Source organism: Xyrauchen texanus, chromosome 39, assembly GCF_025860055.1.
Source record: "Xyrauchen texanus isolate HMW12.3.18 chromosome 39, RBS_HiC_50CHRs, whole genome shotgun sequence".
Classification (NCBI taxonomy): domain Eukaryota; kingdom Metazoa; phylum Chordata; class Actinopteri; order Cypriniformes; family Catostomidae; genus Xyrauchen; species Xyrauchen texanus.
In genome coordinates, this window is record NC_068314.1 from 32,658,816 (window position 1) to 32,677,137 (window position 18,322).

Here is an 18,322-nt window from a genome sequence, read left to right on the forward strand (position 1 = left end):
TTAAGAGTAAAGTCTGTTTAACTTTATCGGTAAACCTGATATTAAACAGCCAATAAATGATTAAAGGAACATTCTGGGGTCAATACAAGTTAAGCTCAATCAACAGCATTTGTGGCATAATGTTGATTTCCTCAAAAATGTATTTGGATTTACCCCTTTACTTTAAAAAAAAAAAAAAAAAAAAAGCAATAATCTACCATGCTAGAGTCGCATGTCCAAATACAGGGCGTGCTGAGTGACTCCAGCCAGGTCTCCTAAGCATCCAAATTGGCCCAGTTGCTAGGGAGGGTAAAGTCACATGGGGTAACCTCATCGTGGTCGTGATAAGGGGTTCTCACTCTCAGTGGGGCATGTGGTAAATTGTGCGTGGATCGCTGAGAGTAGCACGAGCCTCCACAAGCTGTGAGTCTCTGCGGTGTCATGCACAGTGAGCCACGTGATCAAATGCGCGGATTGACTGTCTCAGAAGCGGGCGGAGGCAACTGAGACTTGAGTAACCGCACCACCACAAGAACCTACTAAGTAGTGGGAATTAGGCATTCCAAATTGGGAAAAAATGGGGATTATAAAACAACAGTTTTACAGTGTGGCACTTCCAATGGAAGAGAATTGGGGGCCATTTTTTTTGTTAAAATTCTCACTTTTTCAAAAGTATAGCAAAAAGACTTAAACAATATGTGTGTTAACATGATTTTAGTGTGATAAAATCGCTTACTAACACTTTCTGTGTAAAGTTATAGCCAATTTTACAACTGTGTTGCCATGACAATGTAATGTCAACTAACCCTAAAACAATACAATGACATTACAGCTCAAATAATAAATAGGTTTTAACCTAAGAATTAATGTAAGTACTTTTATAAAATTATACGCTGCACATTTCTGCATTTAAACCCTCCAAAAATTGGTCCCATTCACTTCCATTGTAAGTGCCTCATTGTAATCTTGATTTTTGCTTTTTTAAAGAAAAGAAGGGACGTCTTCTTAAAAAAAATTTTTGGGGGTAATCCACATTATGATGCAAATGCTGTCAAATGAGTTTAACTTGTATTGAACCCGGAATATTCCTTTAAGTGAAAGTGTAAATATCGGTTAAAAACATCGGTTAAAAATATCGGTCAAACTGATTATCGGTCTACCTCTAAACAAAATCGCATCAATTTGCATCAGTACATTATTAAAGCAACAGCTGTTGAAAGTGAGAGGACATTTCTTTTTTTTGCTGAGTTTAGATCTACATGGCGAAGTCATAAGGATGGAAGAACGCACACATATAGGGCCTACAATTTATCAGGAAATGCAGCATCAGTGCCGCATTACCGTTTAGCAGCGTTTCCATCCAATGTGCTTGAGAGATCAAAATCATGACGTCTGGGGAAATTGACGTAAAATAGAAATGAAAATGCAATATATTCATTGTAATGAATTACTTGGGGTTTAAAACATGCAGACAAAATGCTCCGATTAACTTCATGTTTGCTGGTGTTCAGCGGCAGATGCCTTATTTCTGAGAGCGAATATACTGTATTCTGTGAATTTGTTTCCATTGTTTATGTGCTTGCATATCTTATCACACAAAAAATTTATCCACCTCAAGTGAGCATATACTTTTTTTATATGGATTTTATAAAATCTTGATGTTTCCATCCAGCATTTTTTATGCAATATCCCAAAATTAGCATAAAAACATGTGATGGATGGAAACCCAGCAAATGACGTCTTCTATTTTGGTTATATTTTGAATGGTGTACATTCTATCAATGTAAATCAATGGTCATTTTTCAGCTAAAATTTTTTAAAAACTGTTTACAAAGCCTAAAAAGATAGCTCAACTTAGGCTGAAACTGTCTGCAAAACAAACTTTGAATAGAATCTGTATGTTAAGCGGTTCAGGCTGCATTAATTGCTAAAGTTGAATACTTAAGAGTTGGAGATTTAGAAAACCCCTAACCAGAGCATTTGAGGAATATCAAAACAGTGCTTCCTTATAAGCACTGTAAAAATAAATGCTCATTAAGAAGGATCCTCATCAACCTTTCTCATTTGGCCAACTCACCCTTGGCGTCTGTCGAGTTCCCACGCTCGACTTTAGCTGGTGGGATAGATGAGGTGTTCTGAGACGATGATGATGAGGAAGGCCGCCTCTGGCTGAGGAAGACTCCGGGGGCCATGGGTTGCGAGCCGCCAACAGTCTTGCCCGTTCCAGTGCTGTACTCGTGATCAGCCAGGTTGCTCTCGGAGTCCGGGGTGGGCTCTGGAGAGCTGCTGTCCTGAGAGAGTTTGTGGGGCTCCTCTACAGCCATGGGCTTCTTTTTGGTACTCTTTTTCTTCTTCTTGATCTTCTGCTCCTCCTGCAAGCAAGAAGTTCAGAATTTAGTTGAGTCACCTTGCGTGAGTGAGTGCTGAAATCGAATTCGGTCTTGAACAAACACATTTATGATAATGGAAGCTTTTATAATGGTCATAACTTTATAGACAAACTGTATCTGCTACTGGAAAAAGGGAGTTCTAATACAAATTCATTAATTATGTCAGTTCATAATATCTGTCAACTGAATCAGGGTTTTCAGTGGCTGACTGAAACGCACTGTTAATAAAGTGAGGGCAATTATTGGTCAATCCAAGTAACAATCTTAAAATATGAGCTGATTATATATTTATATTGTCAAATGGCGATATATAGGTCTATCACAATCTGATAGTTCTACATTCATATGTGTAAATTGTATTTGCAACAATGGAATTCTGAATTAATGAACTGCATCTTGATGAACATAAAGCCTTAACCTGATGAGATAATTTTGCTGCTGCAGCTGCCAGTCCTGTCTCTATAGATGCCACTCGTGCCCCTTCTCGTGCTGGTCTTTCCTGTCGTGGTACTGTGGGCCCAACTCGTGCTGCAACAAAACAAATATAATGTATACTGTTTATAGTGATTACATTTACATACTCCGATTCCCACCTGATGAAATGAAAAACATGGAGTGAATTTCCAGTACCTGTTGGACTGTACGGAGTGTCATCTGTGTTTTTCCTTTTTTTTGACCTGGATTTGAAAATGGGGTTGTCCTCCTCAGATTCCAGAGATGGATAAACTGAAATGAATAATGTTGTTCAGGAGAAAAAGACACACGTATAATTTACAAGGCATGGGAATCTTGAGGAATTTGACGATTCTGGTACCAATATTGTCTTGAATCCAATGAACCTTTCTGATTGCATTAACAATTCTTTTAATCATTTTGAAGAAACATTCCCCATAACTTTAACAATGTATGTATATTACAGTGAGACACTTACAATGGAAGTCAATGGGGACAATGTTTGGAAGAATAAAAGGCAGAAATTTGAAGCTTATAATTTTATAAAAGCACTTACATTAATTATTTTGTTCAAATGTATGTATTATATGAGCTACATTCTTTATAGTAACATTCTTTAAATTGTCATTTTTACAAAAATAATTGTCCCCTTTTCTCCAAATTTGGAATGGCCAATTCCCACTACTTAGCAGGTCCTCGTGGTGGCGCGGTTACTCAACTCGATACGGGTGACAGAGGACAAATCTCAGCTGCCTCCGCTTCTGAGAACTTCAATTCGCGCATCTTATCACGTGGCCCGCTGTGCATGACACCGCAGAGACTCACAGCATGTGGAGGCTCGTGCTACTCTCCACGATCCACGTGAAACTTATCCCATGTGACTCTACCCTCCCTAGCAACCGGGCCAATTTGGTTGCTTAGGAGACCTGGCTGGAGTCACTCAGCACGCCCTGGGATTCAAACTCGCGACTCCAGGGGTGGCAGTCAGCGTCAATACTCGCTGAGCTACCCAGGCCCCCATTCACTTTCACTTTAAGTGCCTCACTGCAACTCATATTCTTTCTTTTTTTAAAGAAAAGGAGGGACAAGTCAAAATTTACTTTAGTGCTAATCAACAATATGCCACAAATGCTGTCGATTAAACTTAACTTGAATTGAACCCAGAATAATATTGGAATTTGATTTCAGTTTGTTCATATTTGCTGTAATTGTCACCTATATACATGTTCCTGTAAGTCCCTCAAAAATGCCTCTACGAAAAGACGTAAATATGAAATCACAAAGCACATTCATTTAAACAGATTTTACACAAGAAAGCACCCTGTTTTTGCACTTCATATACTTCAGTGCATTATTAAGTATTTTCTCATGGATGGCAGCTGTTCTTTGCCCTGCCTCGGCCAGAATGCACCTAGCTTCTTTGAAGTCAACCACTCAGGAACATGCAATTTCCAACAATTAAATTATCAAGAACAAAAAAAATGTTTACAGAAAGGAGGAATGCTCGTGTGCTTGATATAATGATCTCTTAATGCGAGTCTGAACGGGAATGTGCGTGCTAGTAATGACTAATTAGGGGATCAGATCAAAAAGCATTTAAAACAACAGTTTAGAACTCATGCTAATGGATTATTAACAGGCTACTAATGGTCTTGCTGTTCTTGGAAGGGGTTCACAAAAAAACCTTGCAGCTAAGAAAGGGACTCATTGGAACCACTCAAAAAGCCAGTATTCTTGAGAGTAAACATGCTTATCACTTGCCTTGAGTGAGTTCAAATCAAACTCTAATCAGAAAATTGATAGAGCACATTTACAGTGTTTTGCTTTGCTCTAGGGGCACTTGCAAGTCATGAAACATCCTTGACAAATTGTTATAGAGGAACTAATTGGTCTTGATAAAAGCAAAAGCAAGCTGTCCAAGATGAAGGTAAGAGAGGACTACAATCTGTTCTCCAAATGGGATCTTAAAGATTCACCCAAATAAAATAAAATATCATTTTCTCACCCTCATGTTGTTCCAAACTCATTTAAAGATCATGCCCACATTTTTCCATATAATGAATAAGGACATTCAAGCTCCAAAATAACATAAAAGTTGTCCAAACAACTGGTGGACTATATTCCAAGTCTTCTAAAGTCATACGGCAGCTTTGTGTGAGAAACAGACCAAAATTTAAGTCGTTATTCACTGACAATCTTCCCATCAGAAAGCTCTTAACTCAAGAAATGATACGACCGGACCATTGAGTTGATTCATTCAGACTGGGTTTGTAAACCAGATCAACCGTTTCATTGAAAACATCTGATTTAAAAGAACACTCAGTTCATGAATAACGTAACCACTTCTCTCATGAACTTAAATTTCAGTCTGTTCATTACACAAAGCAATCGAATTGCTTCAGAACACTTGGAATATAGAGCACAAATTATATAGACTACGTTTATCATACATTTATGGTGGTTTGAAAAATGAAAAGTGTGGCCAGTTCATTATCCTAAATTTTATCTTTGTGTTCCATGGAATAGAGAAAGTCATATGGGTTTGGAACAACATGAGGGGGATTAAATGATGACAACATTTTCATTTTTATGTTTACTATTCCTTCAAGTAAAAGGATCTATGGTACCATTCCCATGATTGAAGAACCTACCATAATCGGAATCCTTAAAGCAAGCATCCAAGTGGTCCTGGTCATCATCGAACATGTCGGAACTGTCCAAACTGCTGCTCTTTTGTGTCTTCTTGGGCAAACGTTTGGCCGGTCGTTTGCTGTTGCCACCTCCTCCAGCCGAGCCACTCTGCTTTTTGCTGGCTGCACTGCTATGGGAGTTGTTCTTAGCCTGGCTGTTGCTCCAGGTGGGTTGCAAACACGAGTCTGACGACTGCAGGTTAGCCATGGACAACATGCCCTGGATGGCCTCCTGTGTACTGGGGGATGCAGGTGGCTGACTGTAAGTTCATCAATGAGAAATACACAACACACACACATATTACTCTGTCAGTGTCAGTGAGAACGAGAAGCTAATCGAAATTTAGGGAGTGAGTCGAGGTGGTCGGAACCAAAGAAGATGGGGATGGACACTTAAGCTGCGTTCCATTCAGCGTCTTTACTTGCCGAGCTATCCAGGCCCCCCTGTCTGAATTATTTTTAATTGTTGGTCTTTGTGCTAATGAGTCAGATGGACGCTTTTGGGGCGCCTCACTTTGGCTGCATCGTGTTACACTAGTTTTCAGAATCTATAGTCATAAGTGCTGTGTTTTTTTAGGATGCTATGACACGTTAAATGTAGTTTAAAACGTTGAAATGCATGCTGTTGTGCTCAGTCCAGCTGTTATTGACTGCAAAAGCATGTCTTCGGAAGGCTGTACAGCTTGAGCTGACTGACCCTACTGCCACAAAAAGCTTGAATAGCTCCGATGGTAGGAACATTCCTAATTATGGAATACACATACATATCGGGGCATTTTTTAATGTTTATTTATTAAATAAACAGCCCTAATGATAATATACCTTGTTCAGCAAAAGCTTGTTGAGTCAGTGGTTTAAAGCACGGTAAATGATGCTTTCTATTGATAAATGTACACCTGCATAACCTAGCACTGTAAAGCCTTGTTCAGCCTCCGCAATTTGGTTGCTAGGAGACCTTTTCTGTTGACTTTGTATTGTGCCTTCATACTTTATTTCTCAAGTGTCAGGCAATGGAACGCCTTTATGGTCAGAAGTCGGCGCTATCAAGCAGGAATATCCCACATCCGACTTTGATTAAAACACAGCATTAAACCACCATAAATACGGTTGACGTCAATCATGGCGTAAGAGCTTTTCCACTGCAGCCGATGTAAGCCATTGTTGTGGGGACTTCTAAGGCAACCAATTTTGTTTATAATTACATGTAATCAGCCAAAACTAAGAACCTAATGCCAATGGGTGGGCCTGGCCAACCAACGTGCAAATCAATTTAGATTCAATGCAAAAGGCGTTGGCAAAAACTGCATTTACTCTTTGCCTCCATTTAAACTGAAGCTTTATTCAACCAAAACCGAAACGAATAGTTCACCCAAAATTGACAATTCTGTTATTATATATTTTCCTTCATGCCATTTCAAATTGTATCTTTTCATTTTTTTGAAACACAAGAATTTTGAATTCTTATCCACTGTGTCATGAACGAAACACCATTGTTTTTTTTGCGTATGTAGTAACCAAACAGGAAACACCATTTTTAGTTCTGGATGGGGACATGGGTGAGATTAATATGCACAGGGAAATTTGGTGTTCAGGAAGATTATCAATGAATAAAGACTAAAAAAGTTATTGAATAGTTTCAGAGGACTTGGAATATAGTGCTGTGGCAGGGCGGAGGGCGGGGCCGGGTCGTGATCATACACACCCAGTCCCTTATCAGGCTAATCAAGCCTCCGCCCTCCGCCCTGCCACAAGTGCGTACTACTATTACGATGCATTTTTGGAGCTTGATAAACATGGTCACTGTCAAGAATATACTATGTGAAGATCTCCATGAAGATTCTCCAATTTTACATTAGGGTAAACCATTACAGAATTAAAATATTTGGGTAAGCTATTCCTTGAAAGCCAAGAACAAGCCAACTGTTCTCTTTTATAATTCTAACTGTTCATAAGATAAACTACCAGTTTGCACATCTCATTCTTGCTTTACTGATTAACCTGCCGCTAAAGGCCGAAACATACTTCACACAAGTATGCCTATGCTTGGCCAATGCATGGCCTACGTGTGTTCCCATTGTAACATACTTTATGTGCGCTCTTGCATTGCTTTGGTGGTTACAAAACATCACACCACAATGGGGCGATAGAGATTTTTAGGCACCATGAAACCGAATCATGAAAATTTGACTCTGTGGTCCAGTGTTTTATAAAGTCAAAAAGCCATCCCAACATGTCCAAAATGACTTGATATCCATAGCTAGTTGCGGCATCTCCACTGCGGAGGTTTTTTCATTTCTTCCTGGCTCGGACAAATCAGTCCTGCTGTTGTTTCCATTTTTTTTTACAGTGTCATTATCAGAATTTAGGGAAGCTGCAATTTCTTGCCAAGCATTTTCAATCACTGTTTTATTTGAATGGAGAGGGGACAATGAGTCGTAAATATGTTTGTATAATGTAACTCGTTCAGCAAGACTCTACTCAAATTGCAGTTCCGCCATGACTGTGGACTGAAAATCCACTCTAGCGCCCCCTTGCGGCAATGCTGAGAATGCAGCGTGTACTTGCGCTGGGTTATGAATTGAGCGCTGACACATTTCACTACGCAACGACACGTGGAATCGAAAGTTCGCGTCTGCGTTCGCATACTTGCGTGAAGTATGTTTGGGCCTTAAGAGTTGACTTTCCAACATTTTTACAAAATACGTTTATTCCTTCTTCATATAAATCTCTTAGATCTTTTCATTTTAGAAGAAGATTCTACCTCGTGAACTATAGCACTTATTGTGTCAACATCTGCTTTCGAGCTTGAGGTAACCAGCAGAATTATGATTTAGCTCGTGCAGATTACCACCTATTAAGTGATTAGCCAGTGAGGTGGAACAATGATTCAAGAGCTTGTTTAATGTGGTCGTAGCTGACTAGAGGCATTTCCTCCTGCAGTCATATGTCGATTTAAAAGCACCAAAAAAATTATAATAATAATTTGAGAAATTAACATATTTTAGCCCTGTTTTCTTTCCCTTTTTGTCTTTGAGCTGATTTCAGCTTTCAGCGCAGTGGAAATAGACCATCAAAAAAGTGCCCAAAACAGCAAACAGCAAAATGAAGAGGAATGGCCTGCAGCATTTACTGTATTTGACAAATTAATAGCGCAGGGGGATTAAACAAATAATGCTCGTACATGTAAACTGCTGACAAAGGACCGTGCAAACCATTACTTTCGCCATTGTTCAAGAAACGCCTGCATAGGAATTGTTTACACTGTGCAGTTTTAGAGCTAACAGTTAAGATAGAAATATTATGAGTTTCAGTTCTTTAGAGGTCAGGAACACACATGGTATAAACTGTTCACCATGGCAGTTTGTCAAAGACAAAACATACCTAAATTACCTAGTCTGTCAAATGAGTGTAGAATATATCAGATGAATCACAAAAGATGTATGGATCTAGTATTATTTCTGAGCTCAAATTCTGCAAAGTTTCCATCGGTGTCTGAAGCTTAATGGCAGCTGATTCTACCGTGCAAAAGCTAAACGCAGTAACTACACATTTCATCAAAATTGAGGTATGACCAAAATCAGGTCCCTTAAGTGGTACAAACGGGCATTTTTTCCTATTAGGTCTGGGTATTGATACAGATTTCCTGATTCGATTTGATTCCAATTTGAGCGATTCATATGGGTATATTTCGGTTACTTTGTCCATTTTGCCAACATTTGAATTAATTCTCTCTCAGCTAATTCTGTTAATTATAAAGGGACGTTCTATGCAACTCTTCAAGGTAAAATGCACATTTTACAAATTGTATATTAGTTTTTAATCACATTGAAAATTTTAAAATTTCAGTGTTTTCCATCAACAAATGTCTTGAAATTGCATATATTATATTGCATATTTTTTTGTTTTGTTTTACATGCATCTTTTGCCCAATTTGCTAAAGTATTTACATTGATATGTGGAACACGTACTAAATAGGTACTGTTTCTTTAAGACTTCCGGCATCAGCCAGTGAGTGCATATTACCGAGAGTGGATGCACTTCTTTAGTGCATCCGTATTATGTGTGATTACAAATTAATTGTTTCTTTTTTTGTTAAACAATAGAATGTAAAGAACAGAGAGGGTATTAAGAGACATCATTCAATGACAAATGGATTGTGTGGATTTCGACACAGAGCGAGTCAAACGCTTAATTTCAACATGCAGTGAAAGGATCTCAGTGCTTAACCTTCTTCGCCTCTATCCTACTCAAAAACTGATGAGTGAAATCTGAAAGTTTACCAGTCAGTGGCTAATCACAAACATTCTTAGTACCAAATTTGGTTGCATAACCCAGTGATTTACTATCTTTGTATAGGGTTGCCGCATAGAGTAAAAGATCGACCTTGGGCTTTAAGAATCAATACAGAAATTGTTCAAATGAACATTGTGATGCATTGGAAAATCTATATTTTAACCTAGTCTATTTTCTATTAATGTGCAGACACCGCTATCACTTTGCTCAAAATGTTTCTGCCCCACTCAAATACTTTTCCAATTTCAGCTTAAAACCTTCAAAAATGATTATCAAGGGACATTTATTAATGACTTACTGTAAGTCTAGGCTAGAATATACATTGTGTACTGGCATATGCAATTTGGCATTAAAAAGATTGTCTTTTTTAGTGGTTTGAAACCTTGAATAAAGCCTAGGCTACATATAGAGAAATTGCATAATAAACGTCGCACATTCTATTCTTTACATTTGCGCAATTTGTTAATACGCCAACCTGCAAACTAATCGACAATTGAAAACAGGTCTGTGAGGGATTCATACGTCATACATCTAAATGTTCTAGATCATGTCTAATTATCACAACCCATGCGTTCTGTAGTTTTTTCAACTGGCTTTAGGCAGTTGAACGAGCAATGCGAAGATATTAAACAGACTGTACTTCTACTCTAAGCCTAAAATTTTATATGGTGCCTAATATGCTGAATTAGGTCTATTTTCTATTTTAGGTATCTTCATACAAATGCAAGAGTTACATGGAATTGCAAATGAAAACTGCTTCAAGTGTTTGAAGAATATGGACAACAGTCATCTGTGTACCTGTTGTTAGTGTAGTCAATGCCGCCCACTTGTTTGCTGGCCTGTAGTAGGTCGAGAATGCCAGCTGAACTGCCCGCTTTCTTCTTAGAGACCTTGGAATTACGACCTTTGACCTCTGTCTTGGCCTCCGTGTCTATGTGGAGCGATTCTTCATCAGACGAATCAGGACTCTGAAATGAGAATGGATGGATTCTGATATCGTCGTCAATGTTTTCACTCTGTTTGCCCAGAAAAGACTGTAAATGTTAAATGCATTTACCTGCTAAAAGTGAATTTTGTTAACATTTAGGAGTACACAAGAATTTGGTTGGCCTCAAATCTAACAAACATGGAATAACAGCCACAAAACTCTCATTTTCATGGGGTCTTTAAAAATGAGTAAATATATCAAAACATAGAGAAGTAGCTATTTTTGTCACTTTCCAAAGAAAAATGGTCTGCATCATTTTCAGGGCAAACTACACCCTGACCTCAACACGTACTGGTATGATCAAAAGTTACGATGCTTTTTTGTTTTATTGGGATATCCTAGAAATCTCCTATACACTTTAAGACTCGTGTAACCTCTCACACAGTTTGTATGTGAGCCTCTTCCGTGATTAACTTTCTCACTCTCATTTGATTCACTCCGCAGTCATTTCCTTCGTCAGTTTTGGGGTGTTACTTGGCTCGTCTCGCAGCTTTTTCTCTTTGATTTGCACCGTATGTTATTCAGCTCTGCGTTGGGAAATTGAAAGCCTACACGTGATCTCTACGGATGTATGAGACAATCTTTTAAATGCATCCAGAAGGAATTAATCAGCTACTTTGTGAAATAAAGATTGCCGATTTGGATTTCATCCCAATTTGTTCATTATTTTAATGTTATTACAATTCTCTGATCAACGTGAAATATTCTTAATGTTCTGTCAATGATACCACTGGATTGGTTGCCATGCTTACCTTTATGACTGACGGTTGTAACTTTGGCTTTTTTGATGGCTGAATGGGCTCTTTGATGTTTGATAAAACTGTAAAATAAACATCAGATGTTCAACATTATCCTTATGCACAGCATGAAATGAAAGATTTATTATTAAAAGGCTAGTGTATCTATTAAAAGGCAGGCCCACACAGAATCTGCGGCCGCAGATTTCCACAAAATTTGAATGCCCGTCTTTCAAAAACGTCTGTTTATTGTGGTGAATTGTGTAATTTTTGTTTTAGTTAAATATTTTCTCCTATGCCAATATAATATGCAGAGTCAATTATAAGTAAACTACTCGGTGGGTAATAATTGTGGTGTTTCCAAACATTGCTTGACACGCAACATTGACTCCAATGGTATGAGTTTGGAGATGGACTATCTGTTTGCCCAACCAATGACAGTCAGGGAGTGCTTGGGCAACATTATTTTTCCAATTCCATTTGATGTTGCTAGTGGCACAGAAATTACACACTTCACCTTTAAATATTTGATAATGCTTTCAGCTACTAATAAAAGTGTAGTACTCTGCTTAACACATTTATAATACATTTACCCAAAATCAGTGCAGAAAATGCAGATTCCACCTGGGCCTGATTATGGAGTGCGTAATAATTTTTTGATTCCCTTTTCATGTCACTTAAGTTTTGTTTTATTTAAATAGGAAACCATCCTGGCTCAGATCACACATCATAAAACCTTACAGGAAAACTCTCTTTTGACTGCATTCTTTTTTCTCCGGATTGGGAATTCATCAATCTTAAGCTCCCCTTCATCTGAAACATACTCGTACTCGTCTTTCACAGGCTTGGGCTTTTCTTCCTTAATGTTTTGTATTGAACCAAAAACACTGGAGTTGGTCTGGGGCTTGAGAGTCTTTGATCTGAGAAAACCAGATGATAGAAGAGCTCATTAGTTTGTCATCAGAAAAGGCAATTCTTTGAGAAGCAATTTGGTGCTTATAAACTAGGGCTGTCAATCGATTCATATTTGTAATTAAATTAAATTAAATGTATCACATTTATTAATATTTGCTGTGAAAGCCCCTTTATTAACAATAATCCAATATATAGTGATTAAATAATTATAAATAGTTATTTTTTAATAATTACAAATATATTATAGATATGATCATTAAAATGCATTACATTATTTTTGGCAGATGAGTAAATCATTAAAACAATTTTAAAAAAGTGTTTTTTGTTATATTTTGTATATAACAAAATACAAGGAATTTTCCATGGTGCAGATGGTGACAATACAGACAAAAACAACAACAACCACATCACAAACATTATATGATTTATTTTCATGTTATTGAAAATAAGCCTATCATTGATGTACAGTCTACAGCAATCCATTTTGCAATTAAATTCATCAATCTGTAAGAGATAGATTTATAATAAGGACTTTTCAAAGGATGTTTCATTGTACACATGCGTCACCTCATAAACACATCGGTTTAAGGTTGTCAATTAAACGTATCTTGTCTTGTGATCACCACGTTTGGAATTACGCACTGTTCAGCTTTATTTAAATGCAAGAATGCACCCTCATCTTGTGCTGTCACGAGTGTTGACGAAACCTGAGTGTGGTTTGTTGTCTGTACAGCTGCACATTGCCTATACAGCTGGAGTTTCTCTTACAGCCCCCTGCTGAAAACAGGTGGTACATAAAGTGTGAATCACTCCAAAGGTAGGATGGAATATTCCACATTACAGTCTGGGGACATGATTAATTGAGTTAATGTTTTTAACATGTTATTTTTGTATTTAAATAACTGCACTAAATTAATGTGTTTAATCGACGGCCTTAGTGAAAGCAATAAATTGTTATAATGGATGCATAAAATAGTAACTTTATAATGATTGTGTTAACATTAGGGATTTTGTTTTATTTTGAGTCATCAGATTCTCACTGCATCTCAATTTATCAACAACAACATCGGAGTGTACATCTTTGGCGAGTTAAGGTAGCTTGTTTTCAAATTCTGAGTAAAGATTCCTCATAATAGCCATACTAAAATATGTCTGCTCAAACATTTACGTGATCATGATCTTTTGTTGTATATACCGTTTGCCACTGCGAACGCACCCTCAGCATGCACATAGTGGTTCTCTGTAATGTTTTGTCATGGGTATGTTTTTCAATAAACACAATGATCAATAATTACTGCTGGTATACTACAGACATGGTTTAGGGTTCTTCCAAATTCCCGAAACCCAGATCAAAATTATCAAGAGTATCTCCTACTTTTAAGATACATCCTCCAAACTTTGCACAGACCTTCAGGCTGTTCTGAATTTTTATGGAAATCTTTTCTAAATGATCGAACTTCATTTTCGCACAGCGGATGACCACATTTATTTTTTTATTAAATCCCATAGACCTGCTTTGATGGAATGTTCAAACAAGTCAACAGAATGTTCATGAATTCAAACTGTCAAAAAATGTACGTCTATCACCCTATCTACACTGGGCGTATCCGTTGATGCAACGCAGCAGCTTGAGGCTGTCTATACTGGATGCGTTGACATGAACATTATAAACCGCTTATTTGTGTAGTAGCACCAGTGTGTGCAGCTCAAATTGGAACGCGACACCCATTTATTGACAGCTACAGTCAGAAGTTTACATACACCTTAGACAACTCCTGACTTTTAGAGTTTTCCTCAACCACTTTGGCTCAACTCTCGATTGATAATTATAATTTTTTAAACATTAACTTTAGATCTCTGAACAATGAATTTCTTGTTCACACCAGATTTGAATTTCTTATTAATTTAAGCAAATTGCATGTGATTTGGCACATGTGTGCAAAAGAGTAAGTACAATTGTTGTAACGAATGATAGCGAGACAAACAGATCCAAGAGCAGAGGAATAGTTCAAAGGATTTATTTACAACAAATAAGAGCAGTCACTGAGTTGTGGAATGTTGAAGATCCCGACACCGGCAGCAGGAAGCGATCTCCAGTAAGCAAGATGCTCGGCACGCTAATCAGTGGCATGATCAACATTTTCCCAAGAACAAACAATGTTCCCATGGAAACACCAATCATGCATGTCAGCCGCACCTGCGAGACATGAGGGAGAGAAAATGACAAGACAAACAAAAAAACCCGGCAAACTCACCGTAGTTTGACTGTACCCAGACTTGGAAAACGGGGTGAATACATTTGAGGTATGGAGGTAGTTTGAGACGGAATCCCACCGGACTAATGACCTTGGCGAGGGAGTCAGAGCGGGATGTCCTTGGAGGACAGCCAAACCTTCTGTCCGCACATGTAAGCTGGGGCCTTAGCCCGGTGCCGGTACCCCGTAGACAATGACTGAAAGGAGTTGTGAGCATACTCGACCCAGTCTAAATGATCGCTCCATGAAGATGGATTACGGGAGGCCACACAATGCAGGGCCTTTTTCTGCTCCTGATTTGCCCGCTCTGCTTGCCCATTTGTCTGGGGATTAAACCCAGAGGACAAACTCACCATAGCCCCGGCTGTCGACAGAATTCTGCCCAAAAACATGACATAAATTGGGGGCCTCTGTCAGAAACCACATCAGCTGGGGGGGCCATGAATGCAGAAGACGTGGTTAATTACTGCAACTGCTGTCTCCCTCACTGAAGGCAATTTGGGGAGGGGAATGAAATGAGCCGCCTTCGAGAACCGGTCCACTACAGTCAAAACAACGGTGTTGCCATGGGAGGGGGGGAGACCAGTTACGAAATCCATCGCTATGTGAGACCAGGGTCTGAAGGGACAGGCAGTGGTTGTAGGAGCCCGGCTGGGGGTTCACAGGACATCTTATTAGTCGCACAAATGGGGCAAGAGGCTATAAGAGTCTGGACGTTGGATGAGTGACCACACTGTAGGACGTGCATCCGGGCAGATCGTGTAACAAATAACCGGCTCGCTGTGCATGTGTTTTGCAATGCAGCACAGACTTTAGCCTTCACCTTGCAGGATACTACTCCCACCGCACGAGTGGCGGGTAGAATGGTATCCAGTTGGGCGGTGGTGTTTTCGACCTCAAAATATCGAGATACGTAGTCGGGCATGACATTTTTAGAGCCCGGGCGATAAGAAAGAACGCAATTGAATCGCTTGAAAAATAGTGCCCAGTGAGCCTGTCTAATGTTGAGGCATTTGTCGCTACGAATATACTCTAGGTTCTTATGATCTGTCCAGACCACAAAAGGTACCCCCAAACCCTCTAGTCAACTCGCCCAAGGCCAACTGGCCAACCAATAAATATCGGTTGCCGATGTCATAATTTAATTTAGCTAGTTTTAAGTGGTGCAAAAAAAGGCACACAGATGCATCTTTCCATCTGAGGGAGAGCTCTGACACCAAACTCGGACGCATCCACCTCCACCACGAACTGCGGGTGCGGTAGAAAACCGCTCTTTTAATTTAGCTTGTGTGGACCAACAAAAGTCAGCGTGTGTGTGGAGGTGAGGTCCGTCAGAGATGCAGCGAGTTGACAGTAGTTCCTTATAAATCTCAGATAAAAATTAGCGAACCCCAGAAACCTCTGCAATCAGAGACAGCTCTAACCTTAGCCAGGTCCATGCACACCCCCTTGGAAGAAACGATGAACCCCAGGAACGGAAACGACTGTGCATGAAAATCGCACTTCTCTGCCTTGACGAACAGCTAAATCACTAGCAGTCACTTAAGCACCTGCCTGATGTGCTGCACATGCTCCTGGATATTCTGGGAGAAGATCAAAATATCATCAAGATAGACAAACACAAAATGATCAACCATGTCTCAAAGCACATCATTCACGAGCCTCTGGAAGACGGCGGGTACGTTGGCCAATCCGAAAGGCATAACCAAGTATTCAAAGTGCCCGCATGGGTGTTAAAAGCCATCTTCCACACATCCCCCTTACAAATCCGGACAAGGTGATAAGCGTTGCGTAAGTACAACTTCATTAAGACGGACACTCCCTGCAACAGTTCGAGGCTGAGGACATTAACGGCAAAGGATAGCGATTCTTCACCATGATGTCATTCAGCCCCCGATAATCTATACAGGGTCTAAGCGAGCTATCCTTCTCCACAAGAACCCAGCCCCGCCTGTGATGAGAAAGGGCGGATAAAACCGGCTGCCAGAGAATCATTGATATACCTATTCATGACCTCCCTCTTCATGACCTCCCTCTCGGGAGCTGAGAGTGAATACAGCTGTTCCCGAAGCGGCGAGATGCCAGGAAGCAGTTCAATCGCAATTGCAGTTCAATCAAGTCGTGCAGGTGATGATGAGGAAGGGTTGCAACACAAGACCACCTGAACACCGCCCTCAAGTCATGGTATGTCAACGGTAATCCGGATAAGTCCATCTTGCAAAGAAACACAAGTCTGGACAGGGGAAACAGCAGAGTTAAGACAAACAATAAGGACTCCAAGCAGGCATAGTGTTGGTTGACCAGTCTATGTATGGGTTGTGCATTACCAACCAAGGATGCCCCAACACTACCAGTGTTGTTGGAGATTGAATCAGGTAGAAGGACAACAGCTCCGTATGATTCCCAGAGACGAAGGTGACTGGCTTTGTGGATTGAGTAATGACTGACAGTGGCGTAGCGCTCGCCATTGACCCCTCTCCTAACGATGAGCGGTGACTTTTAACTGGACAGGAAGCAGAGAGATGATCAGAACGAGCACAATAAAAACATAGTCCATTAATGAGACGTCGCTGTTTCTCTTTATGTGAGATTTGGGTTCTAGCGTGTCAGGCTGTGATACTGGTAAATTGACTTAAAAAGCAGACAGAATAGGAGGATCAGCTGCCAGGGTAGGTGGAAATCAGCAATGACAGCATAGGGTCAGGCGTTGATTGACTCGGATAGCCAAATCCACAGTCATTGAAGCCCAGAGGCAAATCTTAAGCAGAAATCAGTCCCATATTTCGTGGTCATTCCACTCACAAGTAGTAGTTAGGATGCGAAATTCAGTCGCATAAACTGAGACTCGTCGATCTCCTTGAGAAAATCCAGATAAGGCCCTCGCCGCCTCCCGACCTTGAGCAGAGTGATCAAACACTCGGTGGAGCTCCATGGTAAAGGCATGATAGGAAGTGCAGCAGGGATGTCTGTTGTCCCAAATGGCAATGCCCCATTCACCAGCCCTTCCAGTGAGGAGCGGAATTACACAAGCCAACTTCATATCCGACACGAAAGTGTAGGGCTATAATGTGAAGAACAGGGAACATTGCAACAGGAATGCGCTACAGGATTCATCCTCACCTGAATACGGTGCTGGAGGAGGAATGCTGGCTTCAAAGCATCCAGGAGCCAGTAAGGAAGCTTCCTGAGAGGGTCCAGCATCAGACGATAGGCGGAGCTGCTGCAACACGGAGGTGAGCTCGGCGAGCTGCGAAGCCATCATCTCCAGATCTCGGTTCGAAGCAGAGATTTGATCCTGATTACGTCCTAGAAAAATCTCCCTGCTGAGATATATTAACAACAAATATGAGCAGTTACTGAGTTGTGGAATGTCGAAGATCCCGGCACCGGCTGCAGCAGCAGGAAGTGATCTTCGATAAGCAAGCACACTGTAGCCACACAAGGGGCAATCCGTGAAAAGTGTGTTTGTAGGATAAGTGTGTGTATTGTGGAAGTCAGTAATAGATTCATAGAATCCTCCGTTGAAGCTTAGTGAGGTGCAGAACAACGCCCAGCTGAGAATGGGCAATCTTACCACCGACACACGGGCAGAGATGAGGTATCCTTTGTGGAAGATCAGCTG

The 18,322-nt window shown here is 40.1% G+C and overlaps 1 protein-coding gene and 1 long non-coding RNA gene across 3 annotated transcripts in view; one reads left to right on the forward strand and one right to left on the reverse strand.

The window, feature by feature from the left end:
- The window catches only part of LOC127632739 (uncharacterized), a 45,693-nt gene that overhangs the window by 21,611 nt on the left and 5,760 nt on the right, over positions 1-18,322 (forward strand). The window lies entirely within an intron of this gene.
- LOC127632738 (lysine-specific demethylase phf2) overlaps positions 1-18,322 on the reverse strand; it is a 49,064-nt gene that overhangs the window by 2,720 nt on the left and 28,022 nt on the right. The window contains exons 15-21 of one of the 2 annotated variants that reach the window (XM_052111484.1): positions 12,272-12,450; positions 11,546-11,613; positions 10,604-10,773; positions 5,474-5,772; positions 3,000-3,095; positions 2,788-2,897; positions 2,057-2,351 (exon numbers count right to left, since the gene is read on the reverse strand). In XM_052111484.1, the coding sequence (XP_051967444.1) occupies positions 2,057-2,351; positions 2,788-2,897; positions 3,000-3,095; positions 5,474-5,772; positions 10,604-10,773; positions 11,546-11,613; positions 12,272-12,450 (1,217 nt within the window). The remainder of the gene's footprint in view (positions 1-2,056; positions 2,352-2,787; positions 2,898-2,999; positions 3,096-5,473; positions 5,773-10,603; positions 10,774-11,545; positions 11,614-12,271; positions 12,451-18,322) is intronic. The other variant, XM_052111485.1, reaches the window with a different exon arrangement.